This window comes from Cibotium barometz, chromosome 27 (assembly GCF_041138505.1).
Source record: "Cibotium barometz isolate CiBa-2024 chromosome 27, ASM4113850v1, whole genome shotgun sequence".
NCBI lineage: Eukaryota > Viridiplantae > Streptophyta > Polypodiopsida > Cyatheales > Cibotiaceae > Cibotium > Cibotium barometz.
The window spans coordinates 45,807,241-45,825,703 of NC_141072.1; the positions used below are offsets into that span (position 1 = coordinate 45,807,241).

The window sequence follows — 18,463 nt, forward strand, 5'->3', positions numbered from 1 at the left end:
AGTCTACGTAAGCCATCTCCTAACTATCCGACCACAGATGGCCTACTCCCTGTACATGGGAGCCTTACAAAATAGAGCAATCCGTCACGGTGCCACCCACAAAGTGCCTAGAGCATTGATTTCTAACACAAGGTCCAACACCTCCAAAGGGAATTGCCTAGTAAGTTTTTGTTTTGTTCTTGCGCCATATTATTATGCATTTAATGATATATTTGTATCAATAGATAGCCGTACTTATGAAGAGGAACAAGAAAATACTAAGCCTATATTTATAAAATGTGTGTGCACAATTTAAAAAAAAATGTGTCATAATACACAGCCATTTTTTTCCACTACTATTTTGAGCACTTTTGGCTCACAAGATCTGAACACGGTGCCCGTGGCACGTGTGTAACCTAGCCAGGCGCACACGGCATCCCAGTAGGACTTCAAAAGGTGTACTTAACGCCATGAAGTTACGGTGAGGCTGAGCTGAGATCACATCAGACGTTGGACCTATGGGCCGTTATCGAGCTCCTACCGCAGCTGCCGAAGACAGCAGGTGTGTTTTTATCTGTCTGCTGATCCGCCACGGTAGGGGAAATAACGGCACTTCCTTGACGTCATTGCCGTACACTTTTTGTCACCTGGTGTTATTGCCCAAAAAATCATGTGTATATGCCATGTATTGATGAAGTCTTAGCTTAACAATCACCCCCTACAGCCTGCTGTGCCGACAGCCCCACCTACCCACCCATCCACCCATGTGTATGCCATGATTAGATGAATTATTAGCTTAACACACCTTTATTAAATTATCATCGAAACAAGACATCCCATAGTATTAATCCTCCTTTTCATTCAATGTATTGTTCCAATGAACTCAGCTCATCATCACAATCGTTGGCTATGGCTGTAGAAAAAGATGTTCTGCTGATGGTGGACATCCAAATCTTTAACGTAAATGCAGAGGCACATTAGAGGTCTGCAAGGCTGCTGTATTGCTATCTGAAGAGCATTTTCCTCTACCACGGGGTTTTGACTCTCAAGGGGTGCCTCTCAAACAGGATTCCATGGAACGATGCGTGTCCTTTACCCTCATGCTTGTCCATAGAATGGTTTGGACTTCGTTGATCATGGTGGCCGGTCAAGCACCTTTCCTGTAGGTAAAAAATCATTGGGAGACTTGCAAGGCATTTTAGTTGCCGATGTGCCAAGTGGAGCCGGTGCCTCCAATGGTTGGGGATTTTCAAACATATGCTGATGTGGCAGCATTTTTTTTTCCAACTGGCCTTAGGCCCAAGATCCTCCCTGTAGTTACCCATTGGCGATGCCGCCGAGGAAGCACCAAGGGGGGTTGTGAACCCAGGACCTCTTGGTTCTAGGCAAACACCTTCACCACTTGAGCTATCACCTCATTGGCGATGTGGCCGCGTTCTTGCAACCATGATGTCAATGAATGTGTGTTCTCCACCCATGCCTGCTAGTGTCCTTGCCTGGAGAACGCAGTATGGGCATCCCAGCTCCTATACCCTTCCTCTTCTCCATTGGAGGGATCTGCAAAGGGAATTTGTGAGTTTACTGTGTTACAGGCTCCTTGAATGAAAACATTTGCCTCCCATGGGTGTCCACACAGCTGGCTGGCCAGCCAAAGCTCCAGCTGCCTCGGCACCCTTGGGTCTTTTCATGCCAATGTGTTTGGTGCTCTTTTTGTGCAAGTTATGTGCATAAGGTCTGCAGAAAGGATTTGAAGCATAGTGCCACAATAGTCAATAGAAGCCAAGGATGATTTCATTTATTGTAGCATTCTCTTTGTATGCTAGGAAAGAGTCTTTTTATTCAGGTCGTTTGAAAGATTAATTCCTTTATTCAGATCGAAAAGACGGCGCCCAGGACACAATGTGGATTCGGGGGCAACAGGTCAGCTGTCTCATTCAAATTTTGCAGATTTTATAGAGGCAGATGAGTATGCTTGAAGGGATGTCTAAGTGTGGTGATTGTAGAGTCTCCATAGGGTTTAAGGATTTCCTTATATTCTTGAAATCTAAGCTACAACCTTGCAGGTAGCCATGAGGCTAAAAAAGCATTGTATCATTGTAACTACTGCAACAAGGACATTTCGGGTATCATTCGCATACGATGTGCAAAGTGTCCTGATTTCGATCTATGCATGGAGTGCTTCTCTGTTGGGGCGGAGGTTACCCCTCATAAGTCCAATCATCCTTACAGAGTAATTGTAAGTTATTTTTGCTTTGGGAGATTCAGTTACATATTAACAAGAAATATTGCTAACTAATTTAGGAGGTTTCAGCCACATTGGATACCTTCTTTTATTATCAACTCAGCTTTTTACTATTGCTTATTGTCTTGAATCATAAACTGTCCTATATAGTCACATGTAGACCATAGATTTTGGCTTAGAGTCTATACAGACATACCACCCTCCTATTTGAGGGGAGATCTCGCTTGCCGGTCCCTCATGGGCGGGGGATCTGTCTGTAAAGAGCTTTAATCTATGTATGCTTTATGGTTTGGCTTCATTACATTGCACTATCATGGAAGGAAACTGTATTTGTGTCTTTCAAGGCTGTAGTGCACTTTCCTCCAGGCTTTCAATATCTGGATGCATTTTCAAGTATTATCAATTTATCACACACAATTTGTGGCTAGTTTTATTCTGGCCTGCCTTATTTGAGCATTTAACATTCAAATGCTTTTTCAAGCGTTCATGACTAATTTCTTGCTCTTCTGTGCACTTCCTAGACACTGGACAGTCCAATTACCAGTTCACACACACGTTCCATAGCTTGGAGGATGGTTAATCTGCATGATGCCAATCCCCCCCCCCCCCTCTCCTTTCTTCTTCCCCATGTGTGCACTATCTTCAGAACAGAATCAAATATCTTACAGAGTCAGGTCAATTTATGAAGGTCCTATGAAATCTTTTTCTCACACTGATAGGTGTAAAATCCAGCTTATTAAGTGGGCGGATACCCCTAACTAAACTAATGGGATATGATGAAGGCCTAAGAATGCATGACCTCCCTCTCATGCATCAAACTGCCTATCAAGGTCACATAGGGAGTGTTGACATCAATGCTCGAAGGTATCCAACACTGCCTGACGTCATCTTGTGAGAGTTGGGTAGCAGACTGCAACATTTTATTAGCATATCGCGTAGACAAAAACAAAACGCTCCATAAGCAGATGATAAGCAGGTTAATGGACTCTCTCAAAGAGAAAGACTTGGAGCTTCAAAAGGTGATGGTGGCAGAGAAGACCACAACACAAGCACATGGAACAGAAAGCACTCAAAGGTAAAATCAAGGAGTTAGAATAGGACAATGATTTGACAAGTGCGAAGTTTGCCTCAAGGGAAAAGGACATTGATGCTCAGAGGGCACATATCCCGGATCAAGCTTGAATACAAGGGTGATTCAGCTGAAGCAAGATGTGGCAAAATGTACTAATTCAGCCAAGGCTTCCAAGAGGGGATGACAGTTTTTTTGGTCGAAGAAGAAATCCCTCACGAGGAATTATGTGGAATCCTAGGCTCTTCTTTGAAATGATTCTAACAAGTGTTGGAGGATTGTTGCTGAAAGATGTCTACTTACTGATCGATCTGAAACCAGTATTAAATGCTGCATTTAATGTCACGTGTGGATATATTGTTGCCGACTGTCCTATGCAAGATGCTGATTAAATCTTGTACTTCTTGGTGCTTATCTGAGCTTGTAGATAACCTAAATGTGCTGGCAAACAGGGGTCAGTGTAAAGCTTTTATAGCTCGGGACTTGTATTCTTGTTTGGTGATATTGAGAGTAGGTATACACCTGGGTTTCCTCTCCATCTCTCTCTCTCTCACTCTCTCTCGTGTTTCCACTTTCCATCTTCTGCTGTGCATTCTATTACGGCATCAGAGCGCCGGTGACTAGCAGTGTTGGATGCTTCCTCCTCTCCCACCTGTGTTTTTTTTCTTAGTTTTGCTGCCGGACAGTCTGCCTCTTCCAGGCGCGTCTCCACTGCAGCTTATGGTCATCCATCGTCGTTTTTGACCCGAGACCCCCTGTACAGCTGTCGGCCTGCTCTGTTTCAGGGCAGCAGCACTGTTGGTGCTGTGTTTCTTCATCTACAGGTGGTTTGCAGCAGTCGGTTTGCCGATTGGTTCATCTGAGGCTTGGTGGTACTTTTTTTCTTCTGCGTTTCCAGAATCTGCCCTATCTGTTGCCCCTTTTACCTCTGCGTTTTCAGATTTCCAGCCTTGTTTTGCTGTGTTTTCTGCACTGATTCTGCTGGTAGCTCTACCTTCATCTGGGCTTCTTCAGTTGGACCCGAAGGTGCCTTCTCTTCAGCGTTTTTCCTCATATGAGGTGTGGAAGCTGGTCGGCCTGAATTTTCAGGTTTGCAGCCCTCTGGTTGGCTGCGTTTTCTTCTCTAGTGGACACATATCACATGCAAAGGGGGTTTTATGTGGTTTGTGGCTTGTTGGCAGTTTGGTACTTGAGGACACTGATTTTGTGATTTCAGACAGCGTTTTGCTGATTTTGGAGCATCTATACATGCGTTTTGTTCCTGGCCTTCACAGTTACCCGGTTTCTTCATGTTCCTTGCCTTCTGTTGGCGGTGGACTACTGTTTTTTGCTGGCTTGTTGTGTTTTTGGTTGTTTTTTTTCCCCACAGGAGTTTTCTATTGGAAATATGGATCCTCCCACTTCCCGGGAGGTCACCCATCCCAGTTGTGTTCCTGCGCAAGCGCGCTTAACTATGGTGTTCTACAAATTGGTCTAGCCATCCAGACCCCAAAAAGTGTTCTTTGCAGTGTTTGCAGAGAAATGAGGGTGTTTTTCTTGTGAGGTGTGATCCTTTCACATGGATCACTTGTTTATTGTTGATTCTTGGGATTTGATTCTACTTATGGAAGAGTCTTCTGCTATCAGTGATGCTCTTGAGGACTTTGTTACCACTGCAATTTATATTCTTGCTTCCCTTCCTCATTGTGAGGAGTCTACCTCTGCCTCTCTTTGTGATGCTTCTGAGGATGCCTCTCCCCTTGCCAGTTCTGCATTTTGTTTGATGCGGTGTGCATGTTTGTTGTTTCGGAGGATGGACTTTTGGACCCAGTGGGATGCTTTGGATTTGTGGTTGCTAACCGTGCCTGGGGCACAGCGGTACTTCCAGAGTTTTTTGGATTTGGATCAAAATCAAATTGGGCTTGTACCAGTCCGACGACATAATTTTATAGAGGGGGATGTGGAGTCCTTTCATCTGGTGATGCCCACCTCAGTGGAGTGTGCTTGTGTATAGCATTGGGCAACTCATGGTACGGAGTTTGCGCAGATGGACCCCATCTTTTCTTTAGAGTCTTTATATCTTGCGATGCCGACCTTTCCAAAGGATGCTCCTTTTCAACATTTGGCAACTCTTGTTACAGAGTTTGAGCAGATGGACTCTAGAGGGTTCCAGTTAGGAGCAGCCTGCCTCTCCCAGGATTGGAAAACACAACATACGACTTCGGGGAGTGTTCTTACACTTGGGTTTGGCACCATTATTTGGAGCAGCACGTCGCAACCTACTTGGTTGTTTTCTTCCAGAGGAGCGGTGTACCTAGCACCTTGTTCTGTTGCTTTTGTAGTTAAGTTGTTGAGGAGATTGCTTGTGGAGCTTTCTTGGTACATGTTTCTGCAGTCTTTCATCTATGATCGAGGATGGCGTCTTTGGCTTCTTGGAGTTCACTTAGCATCCGGTGTGGTGTCCTATTTTAGCCTTTAGCGTTGACCATGTTAGCTAGAGGGGCTGGTCACCCCTCACATCATTTACCCACCTATTTTTCTATTTTATGGAGTCATGGACATTTATCGTTGGTCATGAGTTGGTCGGGCTACCTCTACATGGGCATACTCTCTCCTGTGTTTCCACTTTCCATCTTCTGTTGTGCATTCTATCAAAGAGGGGGCAACGGGTAGGCTCAGGGGAGGAGGGGGTGGCGGCTAGTAGGAGGGGAAGACGCAAGGGGCGGGGGGCGAAACAAGGGCGTGAGGGGGGGGATTGGGGTGGAGGTGGGCAGACGTGGGGGGGGGGGGGGGGGGGGGACAACGCAGAGACGCTAGGTGGCAAGGAAGGAGGGGGCGAAGGCGAAGGAGGGGGATTGTGTTGGAGAATGCATAGGCGGAAGCATGAATTGAACAAGAGAGAGAGTAGAGAGAGCTTGTGGACAAGATCACCTTTTATAATAGCAAACAACTTTACAATGGCAATAGCCAGCAAGAGATGTTGAACAAAATGCAAGGGACTGGATGGAGAAGTGAATAATGGGGAGGCTTCTTATATAGTGAAGATGTGAACCTGGCCGAATGCTCTGAAGCAGGCCGACCTCCTCACTAGAAGGAGAAAATAGATAAAATACCCAAAATGGGTAGAGTCCATAAATACACTGAGGTGCACTAATTCTAACATCCCCTTTGTAGCTCATAGTGTGCAAGAGTCTGAAGAAGATAAGTTGATGAAAATGCAACCATGGATCCTCCAGCATCGCGAATATTGGAATCACCTCGGAGAGAGCACCCGCCAACCTGTTTCCTCGAAACAAAATGCCACCACGAACAGCAAGGAACTTTGCTTGGCTACGAATTTCCACACAAGTGTGCAGTGAACTCCAAGAATAGATGATGAGCTACTGGACACACCGCGCCCATAATCCCCAACAGTGGACGGAAAACACATCACGCCCCAAAAGCCTTGAACAATGAACTCGGAACAGATCCAATTCATAATCTCTGCTACATCAAAGATAACCATGTCCTGCTAGATGTCTAATGCTTGGAACTCCGAATCACGGTCCCCATGCACCAGTAAGTGGAGCTGCAATCAGCCCTCTCTCCGGCATGGGGGGAACTACATGTATACTAGAGAAGTACAGCATCTGGGTCCTCTTGAGCCGAGAGCCCTAGATGTGTTATTAGAGGAATCTGTATCACTGTCATTTGTCGTGTCTTTACTCTTTTTCTGAGATGAAGACTTGTCCTCGGTCTTGTTCTTCTTCTTGGACAAACAATCCTTGGACAGATGTCCTTGCTTCCCACAAGAGAAGCAACGACTCCGACCTTTCTTTCGAACTGAAGTAAGTGCCTAATCAGAAATGTTAAGAGACACCTTTATCTTATCGTGAGAAAGAGGACAGACTCTTTCTCCAAGAGTAGGGAGCTAAGATCATCAAAATCCAACTGAGTGGTTGTGATGTGGCACCGCAAAGCTCGAGAAACCACATCATACTCTGGGGGAAGCTTGGTGAGAATAAGTGCAGCCAACTGAGCATAGGACAAAGCAACACCCATTGCTAGTAATTGGTCATGGATAACCATGGCCTTCATGAGGAATGACTGCATAGAATTGCTGCAGGAAATAACAAAGCGTAGAATTGCCCTTGCAAAGTAACTGCCCTCATTGATGAAGTTGGAGTAAAGAGATCCTCCAATTTAGACCATACCTGATGGATCTGTTGTGGTAGTTGTTTTGTATTTGTGGAGACTTTCTTTTGTGACAGGAGTTTACAGATTTTGGAGGAGAGAAGTGATCTTTTCAGAGATCCTGAGCAGAGTTTATTTTGTCCGAGCCTGTGTTCTTTGCAGTGTTTGCAGAACAAGGAGGGTGTTTTGCCCTTGAGGTGTGATCCTCTCACATGGATCATTTATTTGTTGATGATTCTTGGGATCTTGTTACCATTGCAGTTTATATTCCTGTTTCCCTTCCTCATTGTGTAGTAAAGATGGGGTCCATCTGCTTAAACTCCGTACCATGAGTTGCCCAATGCTGTACATAAGTACACGCCACTGAGGTGGGCATCGCAAGATGAAAGGACTACACATTCCCCTCAAATAAATGTCGTCGGGATTGGTACAAGCCCAACCTGATTCTGATCCAAATCCAAAAAACTATGGAAGTACCACTGTGCCCCAGGCACGGTTAGCAACCACAAATCCAAAGCATCCCACTGAGTCCAAAACCATCCTCCAAAACAACAAACCTGCAGAACTGGCAGGGGGAGGGGCATCCTCAAAAGCATCACAAAGAGATGCAGAGATAGATTCTTGCAATGCCGACCTTTTCAGAGGATGCTTTTATACAGCATTTGGCTACTCTTGGTACATAGTTGGAGCAGATTGACTTTTCTTTTGAGGGTTCCAGTGAGGAGCAGTTTGCTTCTCCCAGGATTGATTATCTACAGGATCTGATCTTGGTTGGTTATGAGGTTTTTCATACCTTCTCCAGGCTGAATACACGACATTTGACTTCGGGGAGTGTTCTTACACTTGGGTTTGGAACCATTATTTGGAGCAGCACGTCGCAACCTACTTGGTTGTTTTCTTCCAGAGGAGCGGTGTACCTGGCAGCTTGTTCTGTTGCTTTTGTAGTTGAGTTGCTGAGGAGTTTGCTTGTGGAGCTTTCTTGGTACTTATTTCTGCAGTCTTTTATCTTTGATCGAGTACGGCGTCTCTGGCTTCTTGGAGTTCACTCAACATCCGGTGTTGAGCGGGGGTGTTAGACATCATCCCCTTCTTGTTGGCTTCTTGTTTGGTGTCCTATTTTAGCCTCTATGATTGACCATGTTAGCTAGAGGGACTGGTCACCCCTCACATATGTTTTCCCATATTATTCCCCATTTTATGGAGTCTTGGGCTTCTTTCCCTACTCGTGGAGGACCTTTTTCCCTAGTTGGTTGCCATTATATGGGCGTATATATAGCTGGCTTGCCTCCCTCATTCTTCACTACTTGCTTAGCATTGTTTGTTGTAGTCCCTCACATACGAGGTTTTCTCCCCTCTTGCTCGGGACATGTATTCCTTTGGATGATCATATTGAGAGCAGGTTCTCACCTGTGTTTCCTCTCCATCTCTCTTTCTCACTCTCTCTCTTGTGTTTGCACTTTCCCTTCTTTTACTGCACATTCTATCAGGTAGCAGGCAGGTTATAGGGGGGGTTCATTATTATTGATAATCTGTGGTTAGTAGGGTTCATAATTATTGATAATCCATGGTAATTGGCTTTTTATGAGTGGATTTATGGCGGAAGTAGTCACTGTTTAAGTGACTTATTGGTTATTGTGGTTATATATTAATATTCTTGATAGTTGGTCTGTATGTGGATTAGAGTAGTCTTATTCCTGCCATGAACATGGCGGTTCACAAGCAGTCTTGTTGAGAGTCCCTTAGGACATGCTTTGGTGGTATGGGATGCCAAAGCTGATTGGTTTGGCATGTGGGGGGTGGAACCTTAGCCCTTGGCTCGGGGGAGATTCTGGATGAATCTATGGTTTGGAGATGAGTGTGCCTGCACCTTTCTATGTTGTTCTAACCTTGTGTATTTCGCTTTTGTATCGGTTTCTGTGTACACACATATGCACACATCTCTCTCACTCACTTGGCAGGTGGCTTTAGAAGCAGGAATACCCACTCACTCACTGATTCTTTCAAAGTCGGAGTTCAGTTGGACAAAATGTCTGCTATACTCATGTAAAGGCATTCTTGATTCTGGCAGGAGAACTTGTGTTTTCCTCTTATTCATCCAGATTGGAATGCAGATGAGGAAATATTGTTGCTGGAGGTATAATACTACAACTGCAATGCCTGTATCTATGAGTATCTACCGTCAATAAAATAGTTTATAGGCTACTAATTTTTTTGTTTCCATGCAAAACTCTGCTAGGGGGTGGAAACACATGGATTAGGCAACTGGGCAGAGGTTGCGGAGCATGTAGCCACAAAGACAAAAGCTCAATGTTACAATCACTACATGTCCTCATACATGAACTCTCCATGTTCACCTCTTCCGGTACTTTGCTGGAAGCACAACTATGGTGATCATTTTCTTTGAAACTTTTTACAAGGGTATATCATGCTACACAGACTTGCATTTCTCTGAGAGCTTGGTGTTTTGTTCCTTCCTCTGTGAGTTTTGATTGCAGGACCTGGTGCATCTTCATGGAAAAACAAGGGCAGACCTTCTGGCTATGGTGAAGGTGCATCCAGAGGGAAGGAAAGGTGAACAATTGTTTTGGTTTGTGCCTGTGGTTTTAGGGCATCTGTTTATTTAACTTTTTTGACCTTGATCTATCCTTGCGTAGGTGTTGTTGGGGAAGGAATGGCATTGAAGCCCCCAAAGCAGGAGCCATCAGTTTCTCCCATTAGAGTCAAGTAAGAAGTCTTGGTTTGGCTTTCTTTTGTGTGCAAAGTGGGCTTCACCTTTGATTGCGATTTGTGTGGAGTTCAATTTTTTTGTTGGATGTGTATTATGTAGTTATAGCTTCGTCATGGCTGAGTTTGTCTCCTCTCACCGGAGAAGTGATAGAAAGTCAGTTTGATGGTTTATCTAGGAAGATTTGTCTACTATGGTTATACATGAATCTGTACCTACTCTTGGGCGCCGATGACGTGAGTGGGGATGTCATGTCACCTAGTCTATGCATTGCAGGATGGAATTGATGATTTGAAGCTTTTTGAATAGATCCTTTTGGAGTCAAGATTGCACTTAGGTTTTTATTTAGTTTTGGAAACAACATGATCTTTCCTTTGGTATATATCTTGGCGGGGCTCTTGCTGGAGTGGCTATCCCACCATGCTGCCCACAAGGGGGGAGGGGGGTTGAGTTGGATCCCTGAAACCAAAATAGCTAATTTATATCCCAAAAGTTTGTGTAGAGAGGCACGATGCTCCTTAACGTCCGAGCTATCAGTCCACGCACTGCATGAAATGGTGTGCTCCCTTCTCTATATCATACTTGCAAACTGAAGGCAAACTTAAGATTGATGACAATGTTCTCTTGTTTAGAGACTTTTTTTAGATTCCAATATGTATTGGCTGACCATTATAGTCTGCTATCCTCTTTTTATTTTTATTTTTAGATTCCAATATGTTTTGGCTGATCATTATAGTCTGCTATCCTCTTTTTATTTTTATTTTTATCATATTTTTGCAGAATGGAGGAGAGGGATGCTCCACGAGACGGAAGGTCTCCATCTAATATCAGTGTAGGTAATGATTATGCTTAAACCTTCTTCTGTTTTTCTGGTTTTTTTCCAAACAAGGGTTGGTATTTTAGAAAACTGACATTATATGTGACTGGATGGCCCTGCTCAAGAGGAGGCCTCACACGTGAGCATCCTCGCCCTCGCCCACCTCCCTGGCTCTAACCCCCAGGCAGCCATAGGCGGGAGGTGAAGCCTCCCACCTCCCTAGTAAGGTTGGCAGAATGGCAGCGAAGATGTGCACTCAGCCCAGTGTGAGGCTCCCCAAGCATAGGACCCAGGGCATTTATTTTTAATCAGAACTGTGATGATGATTTATCACAAGTTCTACTGTCTAGCCCCTTGGTCTCATGAGGGTCCCCACTCCTAGTGGACCCCCAGCTTGCGAGATGGAACCTGCTTCCTTCAGTTGTGCATCCTCACCTATAGGTCCTTTTGTAACATGCGGAAGCTTACGGGAACTTTGGCTCATGCCGAGCTTCTTGGGCCCTTTGATCATCCTCATGCCGAGCTTTTTGGGCCCTTCATTCCTCCGCCTTTTTGGCATCTTCTTTTTGCCGTTGTTGCTCAGTGAGAAGGAATAAAATTTTCAATTTTGAGAGTGCTTTTGGCTTTTCTGTTGCTGCTTTGGCCTTTTCAGCTGCTTAATTGGCTTTTTCAGCCTCCTCCTCAGCTTTTTTTTTTTCTTTCTTTGGCCTCTATCTGTTGCCTTAGCAATCCGTTCTGCTCCAAGAGTAATCTGATTCATTTTTTTTTTTTTTTGCGGAAGCGTACTGAAGTGTGTGTTTTCCTTGTTAATCTTTCCTTCCATATCTTCCTTGTAGTTTTCTCCTGATGTCTCTCTTGACATTGTGGAGGCCTGGGTGGTTTTTTTTGACCGCCCACAAGGTAGCCAAGTTGGGTTACAACCTGTAACTTTGATACCAATGTAGCATGCAATATATTGATTGTCGTAACACGCAACAAAGCCTTCTTTATACCCATGAGAGTAGGCAATTCCGTTTTTTGAGAGAGAGAGAGAAAGAAAGAAAGTTGTATTAACGTCTTCAAAAGGCCAAAATGACCTATGAGATCAAAAGGTTACATCATATCCATGAGGTACATCATCCTGGGTACAAAATAGTAATAAAGAAAGATAACAAAAAATCTAGAACTTTAAAATCTGATCTAGGTACATGAGCAGAGAGCTCTCATATCACCCTAATACATCCCTCATGGGCCGCTGTGACATGGTGCTAAAGGTGGTAAAACTGAGCTGGCGTGAGAAGGTCCTGTGATGATGGGAGATGATGGCCCGGATCTTCTTGTGGTGGCGTGGCCGTGGGCGAGGGCCATGGGGTTTGGGGCGTCGAGCTCTGCATAACTCACTGGCTCTGTTGAGTGTCACACCTCTCGACCGAGCTCCTACACTAGCTGTGGTCTGGGTATGATGGGTGGATCGGCCCTCGGAGTGCTGGTATGGAAGAAGTTGGTGAGAGCTCTCTATGCTGGTCCTCGAGCAAGTACAACTGATCTAGATCTCACTAAGGACTCCCTGTGTCTGCGGAGCTCTAGAAGATAAAGGGGGCGAAGAGAGAGAAGGCGGGTCGGAAGAGAGAAGGGAGCCCAGAGAGAGAAGCAAAGTGGGTGGGGAGAGAGAAGGGAGCGCGCAGAGAGAAGCGAAGAGGGTGGGTGCGTAGACAGAGAAGGCGAGAGAGAGAGAGAGAGAGAGAGAGAGAGAGAGAGAGAGAGAGAGAGAGAGAGAGAGAGCGTCTACTAAAGACCCAATGGGCCTATGAGACCAAAGTGGTACAATAATGTCCATGGCATATCTCATCATGGAATGGAAAATAAAACAGAATGAAAACATAAATAATGGGGTGATACAAAACTGTCCATGGAAACACGTCATGGAAAACTAAGAACATAAAAACATGGGAGCAACATCAGCTCTGAGTAGATGGTATACCACTCTCCAAAATGTGAAGCATGGGGTTGACGAGTATGGCCGAGAGGTCTCCCTCAGCTATGTCACGTGGAAAGGTAGCTCGATGGCAGTGGAGCATGTCCTGGATTTGGAGTTGATGAGGTGATCGTGGCCGACGGATATATTAAGCGTCTACTAAAGACCCAATGGGCCTATGAGACCAAAGTGGTACAATAATGTCCATGGCATATTTCATCATGGAATGAAAAATAAAACAGAATGAAAACATAAATATAGTTATCTCACTGGGGTGATACAAAACTGTCCATGGAAACTCGTCATGGAAAACTAAGAACATAAAAACATGGGAGCAACATCGGCTCTGAGTAGATGGTATACCACTCTACAAAATGTTGACGAGTATGGCGGAGAGGTCTCCCTCAGCTATGTCACGTGGAAAGGTAGCTCGATGGCGGTGGAGCATGTCCTGGATCTGGAGTTGATGAGGTGATTGTGGCCAACGGGGGAGCCGAGGGCGTCGGGCACGCTTGAGTGCAAAGGCTTGGTGTGAGGTAACTCCTTTCGGGTGAGGTAGGTCCAGAGCAGCTCGTGGAGGGTACACAAGATCCACTATGTCAGTGTCCTCTACCTCCTAGGTCCGGAAGAAACTGGTGATGGTTGGCTGGTGAGGGAGGGGGCGGGTGGTTGGGACCGAAGCTCTCCCAAGAAGGTGTCCTCTACCTCCTAGGTCCGGAAGAAACTGGTGATGGTTGGCTGGTGAGGGAGGGGGCGGGTGGTTGGGACCGAAGCTCTCCCAAGGTGTTCCTGTGTTTGCGGAGCTCAAGCAGGAAGAGGCCTAGGCAACGCTGGTCCTGGAAGTCAATGATCCTGGAGAGTGGACCAAATCCCTCATGAAATACACAGTGAAACCTCCCGCGGATCTCATAGTATACTGGGCAGCGGCATATGTAATGCTCCTCCGACTCAACGTGTGTGTGGCATAGTCGGGAGATCCTCTCCTCTCTCGGTGTCCGTACGAGCTTCCCGGCTCTGAAGATGCGCTCAGCTCTACTTGTCTCCACTCTGAGGCGGTGGGAAGAAACCCGTATTTGGCCAATCGCAATCCGCATGGCATGGGACATGTGAACACTCAAGTAGCCCGGCTGCTGGATGAATCCATCCTTAGTGAGTGTGAGGAAGTGGTCTCTGTAAAAGTGCATCTTCGTGGGGAGCTCTGGGGATGTGATCCATGTGCAATGTGTGTAGAGGCTAAGAAGACCTGACCAGATAACCCGGTCGGTATCCTCGTGAGACAGCCGGAAAAAGGGGAGTCCAAACTGTACTGAAGGGAGGGTAGGTGGTCCATGCAGAGCCCGTATACTGAGAACCAAGTGGAAACCAGTGCATACCATACTCCAGAGTGCCCCTCAAGTACTAGCTGTCTGGAGGACTCTAGGGCAAGCCTTGGGTACCTGTGGGGATCCATGTGACTGATGCGATGAAGGTACGTGACTGTCTGGAAGAGTGCCTCCACTACCATCGGGGCTGCAGCAAAAACTGACTTTGGTGTGGGACTGATGGTTTGCTGCGGATCATACGAGAGAACATCATGACCCGGGGCCTCTCAACTCGCTGCCAATCCTCATCGGATAAATCTGGCCCCTAGAAAGCTGCTCCATACATCAAGGCTGGTGTGACGAGGGTGTCAAAAAGCCAACCCTTCGTCCTGGGCTCCTAGAAATGAGCCTAGAAGCATTGCCGCTCAAGTAAGCTCAAGGTTGCATATCCCCGCGTCACTCTGGCATGTGCTGCAGGAAGCATGGTCAAGCGCGGGCCACTGAAAGTGACACCAAGATAGACATAGGATGAGACAATCTCCACAGGATCCCCTCTATATGTGAAGCTCAATCTGGATGTGGGGAGGTATTGAAGACCATTACCTTGGTTTTACCAAGGTTAACAGAGAAGTCCCGCTGAGTGCAAAAGTCATGTAAGGCATCGAACTGTCTTTGAAGCCCTTCGGCTGAGTCTGAGAGGAGGACGATGTCATCTGCATAAAGTAGTATGGGGATCAATATGCCTGCTAGTGTGGGACCAGCCCCGCCTAATCCATCAATGAAGCTCGAGATCTCGTCAATGTAGAGGCCAAAAAGAGTGGGTGATAGAGGGCAGCCCTGTTTCACCCCAATGGTGCTGGAAATCTCGTGATGTACCTCCTGGGGCTCTCACTCTTCCGGTGACGGACTCGTAGAGGGCGATGATGCTCCAAACCATGTCAGATGGGACTCTAATCTCTTGTAGACGGTGTAAGAGGCGGGCCTGGGGTACAGTATCAAAAGCTTTGCGGAAATCCACAAAGCAGCAGTAAATCCTTTGGTGTGGTGCTTTACCCTCCTCGATGATGGACGGAGGGTGAAGATGTGGTCAAGGGTAGAGTAGCTCCTCCGAAAGCCAGCCTGTTCCGAGGCTCTGCATCCCTGGCTCTCTGCAAATGAACTGAGCTCGGCCTCTAGCACTGATCCATAGAGCTTGGCCAATGTGTGGGCAATCATGATCGTCTTGTAGTTATTAGGATCAAGTGGATCTCCGGCTTTGAGGATGGGGGTGATGGTGTTGGTGTACCAAGAGGGTGGAAATCTTTCACAAAGGGCTCTATTCAACATGTAGGCTAGTAGGGGCGCTAGGGTATCATGGGCATGCGAGATGTACTTGGCAGTGAGTCCCTCATGATCTTGGGCTCGCCCATTGTGTAGTCTACGAATGGCCTTGAGGACCATGCCCTTTGTGAAGAAGGTGGAGGTGCTGGGGCGGGGGTCTGGTGGTGGGGGTAGGGGTGGCTGATGGGGGATATGATAGAGGGAGCGTGCATAGGAGTGCCATGTGTCTGGGCAGGTGATAGGTGTGGGAGGGCAATGTTCTCGGAGTTTCCTCCATGCCTCTTTGCAGTTCGGCCCTAAGAAAAGTCGGTATAATTCATCCTCTTTCCGAGCATAGAAATCCCGTTTCTTGCATCGGGTGAGCCGTTGAGAAATCCGTCGTGCTTGGCGCTTCGTGATTTGCCCAATCCGTACTTCATGCTTAAGACGGGAGCGTGTGGTCCGACATTCGTCATCATACCAACAGTTCTGGGGCAAGGTGGCTTGGCGGTAGACCGCCGCGTGCATATGAAGGAAGCTGTGGTGGATGTGTGGAGTATGGTGGTGAGTTGTGTTGTGAGGGTGGATAGTGGGACAGTAGGTTCCACATCTTGGAGTTGGCGGTAGATGTGGTTGGAGTAAACAAGGTCAAGCTCACGATCAAAGAGGACCTGAGTGTAATGTGAGATGGGGGGAGGTGGTGGAGGGACGGGTGGTGTGCATGTAAGAGTGAAAGAGAGGTAGGCATGGTCAGCTTCAAAAGGGGGTGGCGGAATGGAGAAGTCGGGGATAAGGTGTGCCAAAGTCGGAGATCCCATAAGGTAGTCCACAGTGCTAGTACCTCTTGAGCGAGGGAAGGAGGTGAGGGCGTCGGAGGAGGGCCATCGGGACATCCCGCTATAGATAACGAGACCATGTGCACCTCCCAGCTCTAAGAAGTATCTCCCTGACATTGTGACCTCCTCACGGTCCTGTGATGATCGCTGCAGCCCTGTGTCAGTGATGCCATCTCCTATAGTCTGATAGGGTCGTCTAGATCGAGTAGTGGGACCTGCTGACTTAATCCCCGAGTAGTAGGACTTCCCCCAGCTGTGAGAATTCCACGATATCCTCATATAATGGTAAGTACGGTGACTGGCCATGCTCTGCGGCGTAAGGGGAGTGGCGTGTTGCAAAATAACACACAGCAATGTGGAGAGAAAGAAAGAAAGATACATTAACGTCTACAAGAGGCCAAAGTCGGCCTATGAGACAAAAAATAATACAACTGTGTTCTTCCGGTCATTGGAAGAAAAGAAAGAAAAGAAAAAGTGTGCATGTGTTTGGATACAACTGTGAATCATCATGGATCGGTGGAGCCCATATACAAACAATATAAGGGGGGGTGGGGATGTGGATGGAGTGCTAAGGCAAGATGCATGCTGAAGGGGTAGTACAAGCATGCTATGCAGATCTATGTCTAACTCCATCCAGTGCCATAAGAGGGATATAAGATATCATACATCGCCGATGCTGAGGCTGTGAATGGCGTGAACATGTACCCTGAGTCTGAACGAAAGCGAGCTACCCTCTCCTGTGTCTCCATCTGGTGTCTCATTCGGATAGCCGCTATCTCTCGGTGACGGAGCGGGGTGCTCTATGTCCAGTCTGTCTAGGTCTCCTCTTGGCTCTCAATTCCTCTGCTCTCTGTGCGGTCACCCCACGTGGTACATCAGCTGGCACTGGCATAGCTCTCTGGAAGAAATCTGTGAGCTGGGACTGTCTCCCACCTCTAGTGGGAGCGGGTGTCTGGAGGAGTCTCTCTCGAGAACTATGAAGCTCTAGTAGTAGTCTGCCAAGCTGTCGTTGGTTCGAGGCCTCCATCAACTGATGTAGTGAAGAGTGCTCCTCAAACAATCCTGCATATCTATCTCTGACCCCCTGGTGGGCTCTACATCTACATACAAAGTGATCCTCAGTCTCCACCTCCTCGCGGCACAATCTGCATATCCGCTCAGCTCTGGGAACCCGACAAAATGAAAAAGTACTGAACTAAAAAGCTGAATCTGGGTGTGCAATAAGTACAATGAGTGGGGGAGGGAATGGAGCTCTACTACTAGGAGAATGCAAAGCTATATGCATGGAGTATACAATCATGATATGCAACCTAGCTAGCTCCATCCTGTACCATACTGGGGGTATAAAATGGTATACATCAATGAAGGGGGTGTCCACAACTCCCTGAAGAACATGCCTAGGTCTGCTCTGAAGCGAGCCAGTCGCTCCGCACCCTCTCTGTGAAACTGAGCTCTGATCTCTGTCATCTCTCTTTGGTATAGGCGTGGTGTCCGAAAGCCAGGTGTCCTCTGTCTCCTGCGGGCTCTGAGTGTCTCTGTTCTCTGGAGAGTAATTCCCTGTTGTGTAGGGGCTGGGAGTGGGATGGATCTCTGAAAAAATGTAGTGATCTGTGTCTGTCATTCCCCTTGTGGAGTTGTCTGAGCCTGTAACGATTGATGTCTCTCTGTGACGCTGTATGTCTAGAATGAATCTCCCCAGTATGCGCTAGTCTGCTGCCTTAAAGATTTTGCGTAGGGAATGTGGCTCTCGATCTCTCTCTCTCTCATGGCTGTATATGCTCTGCATCTGCATACATAATGCTCCTCACTCTCCACCTCCTCTCTGCACAATCTGCATATATATATATATATATATATATATATATATAGAGAGAGAGAGAGAGAGAGAGAGAGAGAGAGAGAGAGAGAGAGAGAGAGAGAGAGAATGAAATGATATGATATATTAACGTCTTCAGAAGGCCAAAATGACCTATGAGACCAAAAAGGTTACAACAATTGGTGGATCTGATACAATGTCTGTGTAAGTGGTCTCTCCATCGATCTCCATCCATCGTATGTGCATCCTGATCGACTGTGACGATCTAGGCTA

At 46.7% G+C, this 18,463-nt stretch overlaps 1 protein-coding gene across 1 annotated transcript in view; it reads left to right on the forward strand.

The window, feature by feature from the left end:
* Window positions 1-342: 342 nt before the first annotated feature.
* The window catches only part of LOC147623445 (transcriptional adapter ADA2-like), a 57,714-nt gene continuing 39,593 nt past the window's right edge, over window positions 343-18,463 (forward strand). Inside the window, exons 1-8 of the mRNA XM_086821606.1 lie at window positions 343-541; window positions 1,853-1,899; window positions 2,043-2,215; window positions 9,511-9,576; window positions 9,679-9,804; window positions 9,938-10,013; window positions 10,097-10,166; window positions 10,948-11,003. Coding sequence (XP_086677732.1) covers window positions 498-541; window positions 1,853-1,899; window positions 2,043-2,215; window positions 9,511-9,576; window positions 9,679-9,804; window positions 9,938-10,013; window positions 10,097-10,166; window positions 10,948-11,003 — 658 coding nt within the window. The 5' untranslated portion in view covers window positions 343-497. The remainder of the gene's footprint in view (window positions 542-1,852; window positions 1,900-2,042; window positions 2,216-9,510; window positions 9,577-9,678; window positions 9,805-9,937; window positions 10,014-10,096; window positions 10,167-10,947; window positions 11,004-18,463) is intronic.